Here is a 21451-nt window from a genome sequence, read left to right on the forward strand (position 1 = left end):
CTCCATTTTTTTTTTCCTGAGGAACAATTATCTGCCTTCATATTTATGGAAGATAAGTCAAGATAGATTAGAGAATTCCACTCCATCTTTGCAAAAGCACTTTTTTTTGCCATCAGTGTTCCATCACCCTCCAGTATAAATGCTAAACCACCACCATCCCTCCTCCTTCTCAGAAAACATACCTGCATCATGCTGCTTCCTCCTTTGTCCTTTCTACCCCATTCCTGGACTAAATTTCCCTTCCTTTAAGCGTGATTCAGTGTATGTTGGATGTCACCAACTATACTGACACCACTGTCATTCACAACGTAATTGTACTGAGATTTTCTGGTCGCTGAGCTTCCTCCAAGTGACAGCTGAGAAGTGTTTGCACAGTGCAGATGCTGAGCTGTGTGTATGCACAGCATGGATACAACCTGGGGCCTTATTCCCTGCTCAATTATCGAAAGCTGAGCGGGTGGTGTGCTGCTACAAGGCTCCTGTGGATTGCATTGCATGTGTATATGCTGAGCACAAACCCATGCACCAAAGCACGGGCTACAGGGCTGCAAGGCACGGATTGCCTGCTGTTGAACAAAGAGCCTAACTCTGAATGTTGTCTACTTCCTCTCTTTTCCCTACTGCAGGGGCTGGCACATCTTCATGCCCACCATGTGATTCACAGGGATATCAAAGGGCAAAATGTGTTGTTAACAGAGAATGCAGAAGTGAAACTCGGTAAGTAGGCAAGCACAACTGCTTCCTGATTCATCTAGCCTTTGTTGTTTTTCCTGATGTTCCCACATTAATTTCATACTTCAAAAGCCTTGCAACATGTTTTTTAGCATGTACACTCTGCCACTTCTCTCACATGGATTGAGACTCCGGACATATTTCCTCCTGCAAGTTGTTGTATTTCATTCAGGGTTATTTGTCTTCTTCCAGTCTTCCACTGGAATTAGTGAGTGAATGGTTTTGTATCTACATCAAGTTTTGTGTGACACAGGTTCGTTCTGATTCCCTTCATCCTGGACTTGGGAGGTGATAGAAATCATTCCTATATTTGGTTTTAATTAAAACCAGCACATGCTGTTCAGATTCTGGGCACAGGAGTGTGACCTGGGTGATGCCCTTGAGGAAGCAGTGGCATGAAGTTCAAAATGCATTTCCACCTCTGACATGCTTGCTGAAAATCATGCTCATTCCATGGCTCTTCTCTCCTTTGCAAGTGGACAATCTCCTTTTTCTTTTTCTCTAATCTGTCTCTTCCAGTTACTGCACACTTTAACCTTCTGTGTTTGCATCACACTACATTCACCACCTTTTTTGGTTAAATATAGTGCCATGCTGAAGGCCTCCCACCCAGCCCACATCCCTTCTGTTTTGCATTACACCTTCCTGCAGCACGAGGCATAGAAAGATGTCCTGACTCTGTCCTCCTGACAGAGGAAGAAGTTCTCTGGAGAGCTTTCCTTCATTTGGTCCAAAGTGGAGCACAGTAGCTCCTGAACTGTTGCTCCCACAGAGCTTGTCTCTACCAGTTTGTCTGTATCACTCAAATGATGGATTCTGTGAAGTTGACACAGCCTTCCCAGACAGACAAAATTTCTGGTATCGAAAGGCATATATTACTGATGTGAATGTGATCTCATCAATGGAATTGGGAGTGAGGAGAAATAAAGGGAGGGAAAATCTCTGGTAATGAAATAAATGTCTTTGTTGCAACCCATGTGCAGATGTGCTCGAAGTTATCACCTCCTGAATAATCCTCATCTTTCCTTCCTGTGATGCATCTGCTCTGTGCATTATGGAGCAGAGAGCTGTTCACTGAGCAACAAATTATTTTTGCTGTCCAGCTTCAGAGCAAAAAAGGTGGACAGCCAAAAAGGAGACTTTTTCACATGTGGTTTTCCCATAGCATGGAAGGTACCTTTGGGAAGCTGAGTCCGCCTGTGGAGACAGTCTTGTGCTTAGCTTCACCAGTTAGGAGGAGAACCTCAGCCTCCAAGATGGTATTTTTTCAGCCATACATTCACTTCTGGGGAGGTGATGCTTCACAGAGAGATTGGAGAAAGGTGAAGAGACCCTGCTGTGTCTCTTCATGGGCTTGTGGCCTGAGCACATTGCAAGTGAAACACAAGGAGTCGGCTGCCTCTGTATGAATCATCATGTTTCTCTTCAGCATGGTCCTCCCACATGGAATATCCACCTGGTTTATTTCCAAATCATCATACAGAAGTAATCACTGTATTATTTTTCCCCTCTGATTTGATTTTAATCTTTTCCCACTCGCAGTGGATTTTGGTGTGAGCGCTCAGCTGGACAGGACAGTTGGCAGGAGAAACACTTTCATTGGAACTCCATACTGGATGGCTCCAGAAGTTATTGCCTGTGATGAAAATCCAGATGCTACGTATGATTACAGAGTAAGAGAGTCATGTTAACAGAAAAATAATACAGCAGTGAACACACTATAGCTTACCACTGCATTATGAACATCCATGAATGCCAACAGTTTTTGTGACTTATGCTTTGTAAGAGTAATTTTGTTTTGTGTAGGTACATTCTTGCTATGGGGGCACAAGGTATGGCTCATCGCTGTGACTTGTACTGTCTTAGCTTCATAAGGTATAGACTTCACTGTGCTATAGGTACTCTGGGAAGGCCAAAAAAAAAAAAGTTTAACTGAAGGTGCTTGTGTTCTCAATTTGTATAATGCTTTTCCTAAAACTGTGTTTGAATATGCCCCAGTTATTGTAATAACCCAGAACAATGCATTTTAGGTGTTGCCTTAAATAGACGCACCGTCTGGAGAGCTAGTGAAGAGCAGGAGGAGGTATTTACACTGTGTCTGTTCCTGATTTCTAGATGCATATGCGTCTTGATAAAAGACTTAATTACTGCAAAACCATTAATTGGTCTGATGGTATTTGCTTTACCCTTAAAGATATTATGTATGTGTATTCAGAGTTAAACTTCTCTAGTCAGAGCATCCTGTAATCTTAAATATATTTCTCAGCTTAGCTTAATGAAAGCAGGAAGTATGAGAAAAAAGAGGTTTTTTAAAAGTTTTCACTTAGAATTAATGCTACCATTCAAACTTGTAACCAGGAAAGGCAACAAAGACATTGGAAAAGCAATGATTAGGCTCTTATACGGAATATTAAGGCTGAATATCAACTTGCTGAGATTGATGTTAGTGTGTAGAAATTTATTTAAAAAAAAAACACAGGAGGTTTGATTTGGTGTTTTTATGGCTTTTGATTTATTGATCATGTTGATCATGTTTGTCTTGATTTAATCACTTTTTACAACTAACAGCTCTTTGAAATAAAAACAGTGCTCTAGATCCTTACAGATGAGATTATTAGGAAAGTAATTATTAGATGATCTAGCAAAGGAGAAGAACTCTGCTGTAGTCGTTAGTACAGCAGCAGTGTGAAAAGGGGTTCCTTTCACATCCATGTATCATTCTTGATGGACACCATAGGGGTGTTGAAGGAGTAGTCTTTTTTAGTTATTTATTTTTTTCTTCCCTGAGAAAATTGATGGTCAAAGCTTCCATAAGACCAGGAGGCTGTGCAGTTTTGCTTAAATTGAAGTATGGCACGAAGAGAAACGATTGCCCTGCTGGGCTTGAAAGTACAATTACCAGACCATTAGAAATTCTCTGCTGGTAGTACAGAAGAGCTTGTTTGCTCATCAGTTTTCATTAATTTGTTCAAAATCAGTACTGTTGCCAGAAATGAACACTGCTTTTTATAAGAACAAGTCTTTCATAGGAGTGGCTATACTCATTTCAGCAACCTCCTCCGCTGTTTTTCCCCATAATGAATCTCTTGATTTCATTCCTTGCTGGGACTTTTCCAGCTACGTTTGAGCCTCCTGAGTCTAATTCAGGAGCAAGTGCAGTTAGCTTCCAGCCAGATGTACTCTCCAGAGGTGACACCTTCAAAGTCTCTCACTGAAGGATTCTTCTTTCTTGATGTTTCAAGCAAAACTGATGTGATAGGAAAAGAGCATTTGCTTTGGCCACAAGTATTGAGGCAGAGGCTTCTTACCTTTTTAGCAGTAATGGCTATTCCTCTTTTTAATATTATGTGCTTACATTATTATCTGGTTTCCATTAATTACAAAAAAGTCAAGGAAGGGCTCCACTAATCTGTACTTGTTTATTTGCTGATTTAGACAGTGAAAAGGACTTACTGAATTGTGGGGTTTTGCTCCACGGCCTATTTAGTCCTTCATTTTCTTTGTCTTCTGCTTGGGGGAATATCAAGAGTGTATTCCATGAGTTTATTACAGGGAAGTGTTTGATCCTTTGTAAACAAGGGAGGAACAAGGAAAAAATCTGTTGTTTTGTAGACTTAGACTTAGGGCAAATGTATTTTTGTTTGTCCTAATGTGAATACATTCATGTGTTATTAGGAAGGGTCATTTGCATGCTCTGTATGAATATGTAGATGCATTTGTTTATAAATGTGTATGATATGGCAAAGAGCATTTTGTGATACCGTTAAAGAAAAAAATAGCTTATTATTTAAACAACCTTGTTATTTCCTTACAGCCTCACCTACAGGGCCTCTGCAAATAGCACTCTTACTGTCTGAATGGGTAAATCCACCTCCTAACATATGGTGTCTGTCTCTCTTTATGCAGAGTGACCTCTGGTCCTGCGGCATTACAGCCATAGAAATGGCAGAAGGAGCTCCCCGTAAGTGATGTGTGTGCTTTTCCAGTGGGCTGAATAAAGCTTGAAACGTATACTTAAGAGATGCTTGTTGTAATCTAAACCTAGTTTTGAGGTTTCTGAAAGTGTCCTCGTGTTATTTCTATTCTCTTTGGTTTTGCCTGCCCTATAAATATAAAATCCCCTAAATAGCAACACTTTTGATATAGTGTTTAAGCACTACAGTGCAGACTGCTGTAATTTAATTTCTATAGCAGGAATATTTGGAACCTGATCAAGCATCAGACTTCCTTCCTATGGGTAGTATACTGTCTTTTGGAAGCGTGTCCCAGTTTGTGTATGGTCTGGCCTGGGATACTGGAACCTCAGCTAGGGAGAGGTGCAGTGGAGCCTTGAGAAATTTGACCGTAATGAAAAAAGCACCTGTAGCAATCTTTTCTGCGTTGCCTTTCTATGAGGCTGGGTAAGGCTAACATTGCTTCTCCTTTTGTTTCAATTCATCAGTGGGAGGTATTGATCTTCCTTAGAAGTGGCATGACTTAAGCAGTAAATCCATCCTTAGTACATAATGTTGAACTTTATTTATGCTTACTGCTTGAGAGCACTCATGAGTTGATGTTGATATTTTTGAAGGAAAAACCTGGAAAAAACTCTTAGTATATAGGAAAATATTCTTACCCCCACTCCCAGCTTTGGCTCTGGATTTAAAAAAAACCCAGCAGGCTAAAATACTTAAGAGTAAACTACAATATTAATTTCTTTCTAAGTGTAAACAAACGCCACCACCACACAAGAGCCCAGCTTGAAACTTGAAATGATTGCATTGAAATGAAGTATTGACATTTTCCTAGCAGAAAAAAAAGCAATCATTTCATTTGCAGCCTCTGCCAGATCGTTGCTGTTGTTAATGTAAAATTCATAAAATGAAGCATGACATTCTTGTTTGGATTCACGTTGTAGGAGGTCTGATGGTTTGGGTTTTTTTCCCTTTCTAATGGCAAGTTTGCATGAATGCCCATTTGAGAGCTGCTCCCAGGACACCTCAGCCAGCCCTGTGTTAACAGCATTTGAGCTACCACTTGACCTCCTTTTTGCATTATCTTTTTGTTCAGAGCATTGAGTTGCCTGGGAGGCTCTCAATTAAAGGCTTTTTCAGTGGGCTTTCTAAGCCTGGAATTGGACAGGAATATTTTTTCATCTTCGCACTGAAGCAAATCATGGCCCCTCTTCATGTAAAATCAGAAGAGGGGCATTTTGAGAGTAAGCAAAAATCCTGTGTTAATGGTAAATAGCTCTTGCCTTGGACTGTCCACTGGTATGTGGGGTCTGCCTCCTTCTCCTCGAGAAGCAGCTGAAAAGTCTGTCCTTAAACTTGGTGATCTAGTAGAATCCACGGGCATCCAAGAGCTTTCTCCATCAGCATTGTGGCCTCTTGTCTCAGAAACCTGGATTCCTATCATGTCAGTCTGTTTGTCCTGAGTTTCTTGTGCATGGAAGACATTTCCTCTTCCTGCAGAGATCATTGGAGCTGGAATTGTGGTGCAAGAGGTCAGCCATGGGAAGATGATCAAAATGGAGGATTTGCTTTCAGTTTCCTTTCTTGGGCAGCCTCCTTCCCTGCTCTGTCAACTCTGCCGTGGTACTTCTGCTCCAGCACAGCAGGAAGGATTGTCTGGCAGAAATTCCAGACTCCAATTCCATGCTTTCTGAATTAAGAGAGTTCAGGTTTACACTGCAGTTCTGCAGGGAATATTTTTTGTTTATTTATTTTTTCCATGTTGATACTTCCATGTTTCAAAATCTGCAGGCCTGGGAATATAGAAAAGCTTCAAGTTTAAAGAGTGAAAATGAGGCACCCTGCTTTAGTTGTTTGTGTATGGGAGATGAGGGCAAGTGAAGAATTTATATGTAACAGTTTTTCTTCCTTTCTGCCATCATTATCTCCCAGTATTCTCTTGAGCGAAACTTAAGTTAGATAACTTGGAAATGGAGGAGGGCTGCGCACAAATGTTCCCATTGTGATTGATTCTGAAAGTTAATGTGTGCCTTGATTTTCGGGGTTGCCCTTAGCACGTTGAGCTGCAGAATTGTTGTCATTTTGGTCAAATTCCATCCAGCTGGGTTGCTATCTACAATTCATGCATGTGTGGTGGGGATTGTGGGAATGTCTGTGGGAGCTGAAGCCGTGGTATTGACAGAGAGCAACTAAGCAAATGCCTACATTTGTGTTTGGTTTTGTTTTCTGTCCTCCAGCACTTTGTGACATGCATCCCATGAGGGCACTCTTTCTGATACCCAGAAACCCTCCCCCACGGTTAAAATCCAAGAAATGGTATGTATACGTTGCCTCTTGTTTCTATCTTCTGTTGTAGCCATGGTATTTTGTCTTAGTGCTTATCATTCTGTTTCCACTTCCACAGAACTGTGGAGCGATTTGTTACCTAAAATTACTCTTTTGTTATCTCCTGTGCCATTGAACCAAAGCATAAAATAAAAAGCATGTATTGTTTATTTAGTTCTGTTTGTCCCAGAGATATAGTACCAAATTCTGTGAAAATAAAAATGAAGCGTGTTTTTTTTTTTTCTCTCTACAGAACAGCATCAATATTAAGGTGACAAATAGAACTGTATTTTAAAATATAAACTCATGCAGCACTCTTAATAAGCAGTATGTTTTCTCCTCTGTATCATAACACAGAAGCAGAGCAGCACTATAGTGTACTAGTTGCTAAGTTGAAAGGAGCTATTAAAAGTAATGAAGGCTTTTATTGTAATTATTGTAAACGATTGAAATTGAGTGTGCACTCCTTGCCAGCTGAGAAGAATCCATTAGTATCGGAGGATTTCCTCACAGTTACTGGTTATGACTGGCATGTGTGAAATGAAAATACTCCCTGGAAAGAGGTTTCGTATAGATTGAATGTGATCGCAGAATGCTGTGATCCTGTCAAAATAGTGATTTGCCTGCCTATTCAAAATCAACATAATATGATCTTGGTTTGCTTGCTGGACTTGGTCTTTGCCTGAGTTGACTTATTTATGCACTTACACTGTCAGGGTATCCCACTCCTTCTTTCAGATCTGCTTTCTGCATGTGTTAAAGTATTTGTACGAACATTTCATGAACCTTTTTATTGCTTTTTATTCAGAGTCATAACATTCTAGGTGTGAGTAATAACAGAAAAAAGTGAAATTACCTTGAGTTCAGCCTCCTACATGGTGCTAGGAAAGTGAAGCAATGGATGGAAACCATTGTTGGTTTTGTGTTTAACCAGATAATAGAAGCACTTGCTGCCCAAGCACGGGAGCAGCTTGAGAGCACCAAGCAATCAAAAAGTGAATCTGGCCAAAGCCAGGGCTGCTGTGACTCAGCTGTTTTTATTTACTGTAGTCAATATCAGGTTATGAGAAAATAGGCCAAATGGTGAAGAATACAGTTGTGAATATTTCCCTTGCTGGCATCTTGAAAGGCAGCTTGTTTGGTGACTTGAGTTCAAATTAAGTGCAGATTGAGAGTGGTGGTGCCCCAGCTTGACAGACTTCCATTCCCTGTCACTTCACGTGGTGTGCAGGAGGAACTCAGTTCGGTTTACATCCCTTAAATTGTGCCAGTGAGAATTTGCCCCCAAGTGCTGGTACTGAATGGACAGCATTGTTCAACATCACGTGTTATTCTGTGAGAATTGCTTTGTGTGGGTCTTCGGGTAGAAAATAAATAAGCTTAAGCTATTATAGACCCTTCTCAGTGAGCCCAAGTTGTCTGTAAAAGCATGCATGGTGCTGCTTGCATTAGTGCAGTGTTGGCAGTGACTCTTGCGGCTTTCCTCATGGCTTGTCTGAAGTAGACATGCCCTTAGATAGCATGGGCAGGTGGAGACACACCAGAGCTGCCCTGCCTGTGCTCCAAGCAAGCTGGATGCAAGCCAGTTCCAGCCCAGAAGTAGCAGAGCTGGGTTTGCATGATTTGCTTTCACTAATATATCCTGCATTTCAGGGCAATTATGCCTGTGAAAGAGGGCACATTTCTGCTAGGCTGTGCCAAAGCACTGCAGGTATGTTGGTATTGCCCTGTGTCCGCCCAGCCTGGTGTTCAGCTGGAGCATGCTTGGCTCTGTTTTGGAAGCACACTTTCAAACAGCATTTTTGCCATCTTCTGGGATGTGATGCTCTTTGAGGAAAGGAGTTAGATTTTGGGGAAGAATGGGAAAAGATGTTTGAGCTGAGTTGCGGCTGTGATCTTACTTTGTTTTGCTTTTTTTTTTCCCTTTCCTGCTTTCTCAGGTCAAAAAAGTTTTTCAGCTTTATAGAAGGTTGTCTAGTGAAGAATTACATGCAGCGACCTTCTACAGAGCAACTACTGAAACATCCATTTATACGTGACCAACCAAATGAAAGGCAAGTCCGAATCCAGCTTAAGGACCATATAGACAGGACCAGGAAGAAGAGAGGAGAGAAAGGTATGCGCTTCTAAAAATCCAGTCTTGCAGCTTACTAAGAATAGGTATTTTTGTTTTGCTTTTTGGTCTAAATCCCCACCACTAGAAAAGCTCCAAAAAACCCCATACCTTTGAGAGGTTCTTTTTTAATTCATGTGCTGACTCTCAGCAGGTTTTTGAGTTTTGTTCTGTCTTTCTATCATTATACAGAGAAAACATCAGGTGCAAGCATCTCGTTTTCAGAGAAGTTGCATTTACTCTCTTATGAGCTACTGCCTCTTCCATCTGAGCATTAAACAGTATTCAGGAGGATATTGGCATTTATGCCTTTACATTTTTTTGTTCTGTGGTAGGTTCATTTCTGGAATGATGCCATAAATCAAACTCAGGAAGTAACGCATCACGAGACCTGTGAAGCAAATGTCTTGGGCAACCTATTCTCTTTGTTCAGGTGGTGCCAAGATTCCCCAGGTGTTTTGTCTTATGTGTAGAACTTGGTGTCATTCAGGGAATTTGCCAAAAGTTTACTGCAAAGCACTGTGTTGCTACCTGTGTGGGAAGATGGGCTTGTGTATTTATGTAAATGAATCCTAGGGTCTGAGATGGACCTTCTCACTGGAGAGGTTAAGAACTGGTTCATTAAGGCACTGTTTCAAATCTGCACTGTCCTGAAACTAAAGATAAGCACTAAGTCAATGTTTCTTTCCTTTAGATGAGACGGAGTATGAATATAGTGGAAGTGAGGAAGAAGAGGAGGAAGTGCCTGAACAAGAAGGAGAGCCAAGGTAATAATTGCTCTTTGGAGGGTTCTGAGCAGTCCATGCTAAGCAAGTCTAAATGCCCATGACTGTAAATCAGGAGCATGCTAAATTTCTGTTTTCTATTAAGTGCATGCACAAGCTACATGAACCACCCAAAGGGTTTGAATGCCTCTTCTGTGACTGCTGAAGGTTTTAAAGCTCCCTGTTGTATGGCTTAGAGCCAGAGAGCTCTGGATGGAAGGAGATTTATGGCAAATGTGATTGGTCAGGGGCTCCAGCATGTCAGAGTTGGTCCGTATTTTGCTTGGCCTCATTTCACACCTTCCACTGAGAGCATGTATTTGATGTGCATCCAGTGTCGTTTTGAAAGAAATGAGATTAAAATTTAACGTCATTATATGTTTTATTAATGTTTCCCTGCTTTGGAAAAGGTATTTAATGGCCCATCAGGTTTTTTTTGTATGAGAGACTTCAACTTCCTTTTGTTGCAGTTCCATTGTCAATGTGCCTGGAGAATCAACCCTCCGACGTGATTTCCTGAGGCTGCAGCAGGAAAACAAGGAACGATCCGAAGCCCTTCGGAGACAGCAGCTGCTGCAGGAGCAGCAGCTCCGTGAGCAGGAGGAGTACAAGAGGCAGCTACTGGCAGAGAGACAGAAGCGCATTGAGCAGCAGAAGGAGCAAAGGAGACGGCTGGAAGAGGTAGAGACAGGAGACTGGAGCTTGGGAGCAAGAGCCCCTCTTCCACTTGTGTTTCCCAAACCCGTGCCCATTTAGAAAGAGTTTTCTGTAGCCTCAGAACATCTCAGGAAAGAAAATGTACAAATCCACTGGCAAACGTAGAGCAGAAGATTTAAACCCAAGTCTGCCTACATGAATGTCAGCAGTATTCCAAAGTATTGAATTTCCAGGAGCTCCTGTAAGGCAAGAGGAGCCAAAGCCTTAGTTGTTTGAAAGTATCTAGGGAAGGCTGGGCCTTGGTCTCTGTTCCAAAGAAGAGGTAACGTGTCTAGACTTTAGGTAGCTATAGAGAACAAGAGACATTATTACTGTGCAGATTTTTTTTTTTAAAACTGGGCAGTGCATCAAAATGATTTTTGGGAGGCCATGACGTGCTTAGAATTTCACTGGAAAACTTTCTCAAGCAGCTGTGTTTGACACTCATTCATGTTAGGTAGAAACCTATTTTGTCATACGTTGTTCTCTCATACATAGTAGCATGATGATTAAAAGTGACACAGATTAATAACTATGATTTAAAAATCAATGCTAAATTTATAATTGTACAAAAATTATTAATACTTAAATCACACTTTTGTAATATGGTAAGTATGCAGTTTGCATATGCAACCTGGAGGTTAGGGGGAAAAAAATGAACGTGTAAAGTATTGTTGCATTGTACTTTTCGCCTCCTAAGATCTTATGTGTCTTTATGTTTATGTAGATGGAATAGTCAGTGTGAGCTTCAGAGGTAAAAGATTTCAAAACAGCTCTTCAGCCAAAGCTGGGCATGAGAGCTGCAGTGAAACCAGTCATCTGGCTCTGCAGGAAATGCAGGGTCAAACTCCAGTTGTCCTTAAATGACCTCTTATTTGAGTCACTGTTTCTACTGTTCACTTAGCAGTGGTGAAAAAACGACACCCAGTCTGATTTTCCAAATCCTGGTAATGCTTAACAAGGAGGCAACCAGTACCAAATGTTAATTTGCATCCCGACTTCAAATTTCATGTGATGTGTTTATGTAACAAATAACAGAAAATTCCAAATGGCTTTCCAGGTCACGCTATGCTCCTTATCCCTCCTTTTTAAGTATGCCAGAGAGTTCAGTGCTGTTATAAGAAGAGACTGGTAGCAAACGCTCAGCCACACATAGAGCCAGGAGGAGGGACAAGGGGGAGACATATAAACTCCATTTCTTCTTTCTTTCTTCCCCACCCTTCTGAGACTGCCAAGATAAACATCATTGCTCATCCAGCTGTTTTTAGACTTTGGCTGTGCAGCGATTTTTCGGGGGAGCAGATGACAAAAAGACACTATAAAAAGAAAACAAGGGGCCAATATGAAATTTTTTTTTTTAAATTTACGTTGTCGGGTGTGGGTGAGAGATACCACTTCTGCTCTAGGCTTATTTTAGTCTGGGAGTCAGTAAGTTCTTTTAAATGTCTCTTTAATGTCCAGGGTTCTCTGGGGAGTAGTTCTTTGGTGAGGAGAGGTATTACAATTAAATTACCTAGGTCATTTAACTTTGGTAATCAGTACAAACTTTAAAATCTGGAATTTCATTTTAAAATAAAGGAAATGAAGCTGCTAATAATGGAAACAAAGCAATGTGCCTCTTAGCTGCACAGGGTTGAATGGCATTTGGGAAGTTGCAGAAATCATAAGTTGCTGAGCATCTGAAAGAAAAGGCAGTTACCTGAAAGTTATTTTTTAGAACAGTCTTGCTGCTTCTTAAAATACAAGACAGAACCAACAGCTTCAGCAACCACAAGACATCATGTAATGTAGGTTGATGTATTACTGAATAAGGTTATACGGTAAACCATGTAGAGTTTGAAAGAGAAGAGCTATTACCTTTTATTGAGTCTGTAACCTCTGCCTGGTTCCCTTAAAGTCATTAATATGAGCGATGAGCTCTAAAGGTTTCCTTTTACAGATGATGGTGGGGGAGTTCTTAAAGTGAATTAAAAATGGCTTCAGAACTTAAAAAAAACAAGCTCACTTAATTTGTTGGATCTTCGCTTGGAAAAATGAATGTTCCCCAGTGATTCTTAACAAAGCATCTGCCAAAACAAGCTTTTTAAGATGGGGGAAGGGTAGTAGACATATATTTAGATAAACATCAGTATTGTGACACAATTGAAGGCCAAAATACTGAAATGTTGTCACTTTGTCCTTAACTCACCCACTGTTTGATGAAGCCGGTAAACAATGAGAAGCTTGGTAATGGGAGTTATGATTGCATCAGGCATCGAAGCTTTGAGTTTATATGAATTTTTGGATATTATTAGTAAGCATTGCTTTCTTGTAATTTTTGCTTGTGTACAGCATATGTTTTGGTATACCTGTTTGACATTCTTTGGAAAGAATTCTGTGCATTAGATAATCTTTCTGGCCTAGTTACTTGTCTCCCTCTTCCTAAATTAAAATCGAGGGCTTGTTCTTACAATGCTGACAAAGAGCCTAGACAGTTTTGACTAAGACTGCAACAGAAATGGCGCTTAGGATACCTGCCAAAAACTGTAATTCTCAGCGGTGTGAAAGAAAAGATTGCTTTTTAAATGGCATGAAGGTGACTTTTAAAAGTCATTGTTGCATGGACCTTATAATTTATATATTAGGAGGTGGATATCATACATGGTCAAAGTGCAGGAAATTACTCAAAACATTTTGAGAAGAGGATTGCTCTTCCTCCTCCTCACCCCCACTTTAGAATGTGCATAAAGCTTCATTGCATAAATATCAGCTATATGACATATGAGTACTTGGATGGTTAAAACAAGAAACCTGAGTTGATTTAGGCTGTTCTAACAGGTGTCTATGCTTCTGTTCATCAGCATGGAGGTACCAGTGCTCAGTGTGATGCACATGAAAAGGCACTGAAATTTATACTTTGCAAAACTGTGTCTGGTTTGACAAATTCAGAATTAGCTGTTCTGAATCGCATTCTATGTGGACCTCTGCAGGTCAGGATAACCAGATGAAATTATATGCCTGGTAATGAGGACCTAAGATGAATGTTCTTGGGGTGTTAGAATATAGCTCCAATAAAAACAGATTTGTGGAGCTCAATAATTAGAGTGCTGAGGACCCAAAGGCTTCACTACCAGTGTTTGAAGACAAGAGGAATTGCTTTGGATTAGTTGAGGTCTAGACTGCCTGCCTGCTTGTGGTTGGAGCACATTTGCCCTTTTAATTTCATCCAAAAGGAGTGGTTGGCACTGTGAGACCTCTTTAAAATATGAAACAAAACCTGGTAAGAGGAGACGATTGGATGATTCACTTCAAAAGAGCACTCCTGATTTGAACTAAGATGCTAATGTACTTATACCCGCAGGTGATTTTTGCCATAGCTTTGTTTCTTTTACATATGAGGAGATTATTCATATCTAATTCATTTGAATTGCCTGCACTTTGGGCTAGTACTGAATAAGAAGTTCTACATCTGGCTTATCTGTTGTGTGAGCAAAGCAAAAGTCCCTCTATCAGTCTCAATAATTCTCTTCCTAAGCTGATACCAGCCTGCCCAATTCTCTATGGAATAAATCATTAACGTATACATTTCTCAGCTTTTACATTAGAATAAGGCAGTGTAATAATATTCTATGAATATTAAATTAGGAGGTCTATATCCACCTTAGGCATTTCATTATATGAACTGGGTCCTAGATCTGTTGGTAAATACCAACTGCATGTGTAGTTGCATTGCCCCCTCCTGGTAAATCATACTCAACTACATGGTCTTCCAACGTGGAGGTGAAGGGTACTGCTATGAGATTACCCTAAATGCACCCTAAAGCCAGCTAAAGAGCCTGAGTATATACACTGCGTTTTCTGTATCTTATTTATGTCTGTCCGTGTTTCTAGTGTTTTATGATGTGCCGAAGTTTGAGATTGCATGTGTTCTATAAAAATTCTGTTTCATCATCTCTGATATTTCTTTAAATAGTTTCTGTACTTACTTTCAGGGTATTGATTACCTTTTTGAAAATAAAATTTTCATCTGATATGGATTAGAAAGTCAGTAATACCATATCCAACTACAGAAGATATATGCATCCAGTTAATCCTGATATTTCCTTGATACCTATTGTGTATGTAAAAGAACAGTGTTTTACACCAGGACTGTTCTGTACTATATGATAAAAATTACAGCATCTTACAACCACACTTACTAAAGTCAGAAGTTCAAGTTCTGTAAACAGAATTGACACTACTTTTAACTCAGGCCGCAGATTTTAGTGATTTTCCCTTCCTTGGGGCAAGCTAAAGGAACTCAGTGGCCAGGACTTTATCTCTGTGGAAGGATTACTGGAGGCAGTCAGGTGACCTTGTGCCAACAGAAACATGGTAGGAGGTCACCTAAAGGGCTGCTCCTGAAGGCATCATGGGTCAACGACAACTTGCAACCAACCACCTTTGCCATTACTTTTGACAAACTGTAGAGTCGGATCCAAGAGTTGCTTGTCGCTGTGGATTTCCTTTCCCTGTGGTTATTAAGTCAGTTCCACTTTGTTAGCAGTCAGTGTTCCAGTGCTCAGGTTACAGGGCAGTGCTCAAAGGAAGGGGAATTTTTCTCCTACAGTTGGGACTGAGAATAAACAGATGGTGTAGGGTATTTGTGAATATGCATGTGGTGCCAGGTCCTTGCTTTCCACCTGCATGGCAATGGGTTGAGGGGATTTCTAATGGGAAGGCAGAAGCAATGTACTGAAATGCCATCTCCCCGTGCTCTTTGTTGTCTAGACAATAACGTGTTTGTGCTTTGGGGAGTTGACTTAATTGAACATTAGTGGCAGAAAGTCTGCCTTTAAAACAAAAAAAAAGTTGCTGGATATTAAATATTCAGCTGCTAAGTTAGCAGTCTTGTTCAAGAGTTGCTTAAAAATCTTGTAACAGTCAATATTGTTTTCATGATGCTATGGGGAATCATCTGTCTCTTAGTTAATTTGTAACTTTTTATATTAGTAAGTTCAGTTTATTTATTGTTGACTATTCCTTAGTTGGTTCAAGAAGCAATGAATTTGTGTTGTCTGAAAGATTCAAACTCTGCCCATTTTCCTTGTAACAAGAATGATGCCATCACAAGATTTGCAGAATATCCACTTGACAACGTCAACACAGTGTTGTTAGACAGGCAGGCTTCATATGTTTAAGAAGTGTTTGAGTTGATAAATGTGCATATTAAGCAGCCAGCAGTGTGTTGTCTCTCACATCCGCAGGGTAACAGAATTATTGCACTTCGTATCTTAGTTTTCTTAAACAAAGAGCCTGTCAGACTTGATTAGCCAAGAGGCACTTGAATATATTGACTTAAATATAGAAATTGTTTGACACAGATGTGTATATTCAGAAATAAGAGTGCCTGTTTAATCCCTTTAAAGAGCGTATACGTCGAAGTGAAGGAGAGGGAGCAGTGAAACCTGTGCACTGTGTTTGACAGCTGCCTTGCAGCACTCCAACTATTTCTGTATCTATTTTCATTGAAGAGAGCTTCCTTAAACAAGAGAGGAAAGACTGGTAGATGTGTTTAGTTAGGAGAGCACAGAAGCTATGTTTCTGAGAAGAACGGGGAGAGAGGGAAACTTGTCCTTCATGGCATAGAGAGGTGGTAGTGAACTTAGGACGTCCTTTTGGGCAAGGAAGAAAGGGGTCATAGTAGAGAAAAGTATATTTAAAGAGTAGTCTTCAAGAAAATTGTATGTTTTCCAATGTAGTTAAAGAGAATCATAATGTAGCCCATTTTTTTTATTACCAATTCTTAACATGCCTGAGTTGTGTCAGCGTTGATTCCAAAAGGCAAAAAAGCTGTTGGACTTTCAACTGTTTCATAGGCATGTAAGGTAACATAGCGAGTAGAGAAAGCTCATCCCAATTCCATGAAGTAACCCAAGGAGTGTAGTTTGACCTTTGCTCATTCAGTGAGCAAAGCACTTTCAGTGAAAAATGCACCCATAACGATGGATTTATGAACCTCTCCAAAATCTTAATCAGAGCATTCTTGCAAGACTGTGTGGAGTGCCCTAAACTGGTAAATCTGTGGCAGCTTTGCATCAACAAAAAAGGTAGTGATTGTATTAATCTGAATGTAAAAAGCAATAACCAATGGGCTTAGAGTTTTACTGCTGGACTTGGGATTAAATTTGAGTATGCTTATTTTTTGTTGTTCAAATGTATTCTCTGCATTTTAGCATATTGTAGAAATCTGTAATAAAAGAAAAAGTAGATAAATAGTTGAACAGGAGACAGCTGGGTCTTTTTGACACTCAGGCAGTTGTGGGAGGCTGCCTGGGATTTTGAGGTAGGTGGACAAACTGTATGCTTCTGCAGAAGTGCTGAAAGAGTTGGTCACGACTGTATGGGCATTTAAAATGTCTTCTCTGAATGTAATACGTGGTTGTATCTGGACGTAAGTGAGTTGGTTCGTGCTTTTTAGAGCTGTTTTCCAATTTCTTTTTAGACTTGAGCGGACTTACGGGCACCAGTTTGGATTTGGGTCATGTGTGGAAGCTTATCTGTGGAAGCATAAAAGCTTAACTCAGCTCTTTTATGTCTTCTGCATATAGGTGCTTTTGATGTTTTGGGAGGGGCTGAGATGCTGTTGGTCAGCCTTCATTCTCTGTTGGGCAAAGTTTTGGGCAGTACATTAGATTGAGTTTGATTGTTGACCCAACACCACCAGATTCTTAGCAGACCATGAGCTAGTCTTTGAAAGAGAAGCTGCTTACCAAAAGCTCAGCTGGTTCTCGTTTGACTTTTAGCTGATTCAGTGAGGCTGATCATTTCCTGCTGGAAACAACTAGGTAATGTGTTGAAGCCCAGAAAACTGTCCCTCTTCTTTATGCTCAAGTTCAACAGTTCCTCAGAGATTGAGATTTCAGTGTGAGTCTCTGTTTTGATGAGCAGAGGTGAGCTTCCACACCACAAATGTCAAAAATATAGTATGTGACTTTTTATATAAGAAGCCCAGGAGAGTAAGTGATGCTTTTAGAGGTAGTTTTGTGCTAGGTTTAAGTTAGTTTCCCGATGGAGCACTTGCATAAAATGTTTTGTCACTTAGTTGCAGAGCTTGCCAGTCCTGGTAAATCCCTCTCTTCCAAGCAGAAAACAACCCCACCTCTTTCTTTGATAACAACAAAAGTAAAACTTTGTGGTTTCTTTTCCCTTTTTGTAGCAACAAAGAAGAGAACGGGAAGCTCGCAGGCAACAAGAGCGTGAGCAAAGGCGGAGGGAACAGGAAGAAAAAAGACGTCTGGAAGAAATGGAGAGGAGACGTAAGGAAGAGGAAGAGAGAAGAAGAGCAGAGGAGGAAAAGAGGAGGGTAGAAAGGGAGCAGGTGAGTCCATGATACAGATATAAATGTAATGGGTTTGTTTCTTCTTGATTCTAATTTTATTTTCTAAAAAGTAATAAGGCTAAAACAGTCAAGTAACAGCCATATGCTGGCATTTTCATCTTGGTTGTCTCTGACAGCAAAGGCATTAACACAAATTGTAGGGCTTTATGGAAAATTGTTGCAGCTTCAATATTCCCTCAAAAAAGACCTTTTGTTATGGTAGTTACTCTAAATTCAGCTCATGTCACTGGACTTGACTAAAAACCATCAGAATCAGTAAAATCATCACTGACTGAAAAACATTTATAGGTTTGTCTTGCTGGATCTGTGGTTCCTGTAGGATGTGCCCCATGTTCAAGAGGCCTCTGAGAAAAAGGCAATTCTGTTGCCTGTCGACTTCTGGCACCCAGAATGGGTCAGAGGTTCTTCATAAGATTTGAATATTCTGAATTTGTGGTGTTACCTTTGAGCTGCAGAAGATTTTCCTTTCTAAAATTCATATAGTTAAATATGCAATCTCACTTTATTTAAAATCAAGTATAATAATGTATGCCAATTCAGGCAGCAAATATGTCTTAAGTTGTCAGAGTGCTCTTAATACATTGAAAGTACAGGTGAGAAACCTTTGAAACCATATGAAATTGAGCTGCCGAATTTATGCATGGAATCTTCATGTTTTAAAAATTATTTAAAAACTCTGATCAGGTTGATAATCAAGGTAATAATTACTCTGCATTACTGTGATCTCAAATAAAAAGCCAAAATTACTCTCCTAGAGGCTGATTTGTAAATTTCCTATTACCTTCAGGAGTGTTGGTTTTGGCCTGACATACCTAATTTTTCTTACATAAAGTCATTGAGATCATTGATGATCACGTTACTGGGGAATTTTATTGTGTTTATATATGTTTCAAAGATTTTTTGAGTCAAAAGAAGAGAAGACTAACTGATGGGAATATAAATATGGAAAATCTTTAATTACAACACAGCAATTTGCTTTTGGGCAGACACCGGGTATTCCCCCAGCTGCTTTTTAAACTGTTGAAATGCAAATTACGCACAGTGCCAATAATGACGAATGGTTAATTGATGCGGTCAAACGACTACAAATTATTTTTTATTTAAAAGAGAGAAGACGTGTCCCCTCTTAGAGTTTTTGTTCCCCTAAACGACGGCTCAGCCAGTGTGCGTAATGACAATATAGTGGACGTCATCAAGTCTGTTGCAAGACTTTCTATAGCTCCCATCACTGTATCACTGAACCATTAATTTCTTTATGCATACACTGTAAACGTATGCGTGCTTGCGTGCGTGTGCGCGTGCTTGTGTGTGTGTGTGCGCATGCACGTGTTACGTACTTCCATTAATTGCATGATAGGATGTTACCAGCTTGGGTTTGGTGCTTCAGACTTTGAGTTGTTGTAGGGGGGTCAGGCAAAGCTACAGGTAAACGTCTTGAGCTGTGAAGGCTGCAGGCGAACAGACGGCTAGATCGCAAGAGCGAGCGAGTTTGGTCTAATATCTGTTTCCTGGTGGATGTTTGTTTGTGTCATAACTCATCGCATAATTCAGCAAGGCTGGCAGCGTCTGCTCAGGAGAAGCTTCTGGTGAGGGCGGCAGGGGAGAAGGCAGGGCAGGGCTGAACTGCATTTGGCAGAGCCCCTTTGTGGGGAGCTTGCACCAGCTCTGCCCATACTAAGCCTGGCTCTAGCTGTTGCTAACAGTTCATCGCACCAGTGCAACAAACTAATGTTTAATACAACTTGCATGTGACTTTGTGTTGGCTGTGTTGAGTCAGACTTGCTATGTTTTAACTTTACCAAAACCTTCAAGTGCATTGTGCTGCTTCTTGAAATCACTTCCAAAATATGTAAATGAGCTCTGGCTCATGCCGGCAACATTTGCAGGTGTCCAAATTTTGGAATGGAAGGGGCCAAAATATGATGCTCAGGAGACAGGGCTTCCTAAATTCTTCTGCAGGCACTAATCCACCCTGAAGTGCATTTCTCGTTAAAGCTGAACTGGGGAAGTAGCGTGCGGTGTGCCACCCAGGGGGTTCTGATGCATTCCTTTTGAATAAATTCATTGCTGGGTAATTTCTATGTGACAGGAGTATATCAGGCGACAGCTAGAAGAGGAGCAGCGGCACTTGGAAATTCTACAGCAGCAGCTGCTCCAGGAGCAGGCCATGTTACTGGTAAAGCACTGTATCTGTTTTGTTCAGTAGCTATAGGATCCATTTATCTGGCCAGTCCTAGGCTTCCCTCAGTCGGGCACAGCTGCACTGACAGTATGACAACAAAGGAGCTTGATTAAAAGGCCATTTATGCTAGCGTCGTGGGCTGACAGGCACATATGAGAAGTGCTGTGTGGTCACACTGCTTTCGGGGCTGTAAGAGGAGGCTTTATGTTAAAGTGGAACAGTTCTGGTTTGGCGGTCGAGTTTCTGAACAGACCTTGAAGAACTAGAGTGCTTGTGTTGCAGATCAAAAGCACACATGATATGTAAATCCACCCCAGGATACAATGGCCTAGTGTTGTTCTAAATCATTGTTTTATGAACTTACACTGAATCTAGTATAAATAACTTTGTTCTTTTTTCTTTTAATAAAAATCAGTTTTGACATAATTCTCCAATCACATGAAGCTTAGCAGTATGCTCTCAACTTTCCCTAAATTAAAAGTGTGGTTCTACATTAAGCTCGTCTGTTTCCATGAGACGCATGTCATATTGATCCAACTTAGCTTTTGGTTACACTTTAACAATGAAATAAATAAAAAAAAAACAAAGCAACAGCAACCAAAAATGTGCATTTTTAATGGGATGGATAGGGACATGTCTGCCATATATTCCATGCCATGTCTTGAATTACTCACACATTCTCTCAAAGGAATACAGATGGCGAGAGATGGAGGAGCATCGACAGGCAGAGCGGCTCCAGCGCCAGTTGCAGCAGGAGCAAGCCTACCTCCTGTCACTGCAGCATGATCACAGGCGGCAGCAGCAGCAGCAGCAGCAGCAACAGCAGCAGCAACAGCAGCAGCAGCAGGAAAGAAATAAACAAAGCTATCATACCCCTGAGCCAAAATCCCACTATGAGCCTGCTGAAAGAGCGCGTGAGGTAAGTCCTGCTCATGGACAGGAATATGCTTCTTGCTCCCCCATCCCCCACCTGTTGGCATCGTGGTAGTTGTAGCTCTGCTGCAGTATGGTTGGAGACCAAAGTGTTGTGATTGAGGGGAAGGATGTTTTTGAATGTTGGTCCAACCCAAGGAATATTTCTGAATACTTCTGCTGTCATTGTAAGTGACAGTTTTTAGGTTGAAAGAATTTCTGAAATGCTGCAAACTGAGGGATACCTGCTACTGGAATCATCCAGTCAGGGAGGTAATCTCATCTGGACTTTATCAGATGTCTTCACAGGAAGTACTAGTGCATTTGTCAGACTGTGTTGCTGGCAGGTACTGAGAACTGGAAATTTGGAGGAAATTGGAAAACACAAATCTGTGAGGGATGGTTGCACACAGC

At 40.7% G+C, this 21451-nt stretch overlaps 1 protein-coding gene across 1 annotated transcript in view; it reads left to right on the top strand.

The window, feature by feature from the left end:
* MAP4K4 (mitogen-activated protein kinase kinase kinase kinase 4) overlaps positions 1-21451 on the top strand; it is a gene marked incomplete at its 5' end in the record, with an annotated part of 151266 nt that overhangs the window by 95015 nt on the left and 34800 nt on the right. The window contains 10 exons of the mRNA XM_019623156.2: positions 627-717; positions 2275-2405; positions 4639-4693; positions 6923-7001; positions 8951-9126; positions 9818-9890; positions 10358-10568; positions 17761-17922; positions 20033-20119; positions 20814-21044. Of these exons, the coding sequence (XP_019478701.2) occupies positions 627-717; positions 2275-2405; positions 4639-4693; positions 6923-7001; positions 8951-9126; positions 9818-9890; positions 10358-10568; positions 17761-17922; positions 20033-20119; positions 20814-21044 (1296 nt within the window). The remainder of the gene's footprint in view (positions 1-626; positions 718-2274; positions 2406-4638; positions 4694-6922; positions 7002-8950; positions 9127-9817; positions 9891-10357; positions 10569-17760; positions 17923-20032; positions 20120-20813; positions 21045-21451) is intronic.

The sequence above is a fragment of the Meleagris gallopavo genome, chromosome 1 (genome assembly GCF_000146605.3).
Source record: "Meleagris gallopavo isolate NT-WF06-2002-E0010 breed Aviagen turkey brand Nicholas breeding stock chromosome 1, Turkey_5.1, whole genome shotgun sequence".
NCBI classification, from domain to species: Eukaryota; Metazoa; Chordata; class Aves; order Galliformes; family Phasianidae; genus Meleagris; species Meleagris gallopavo.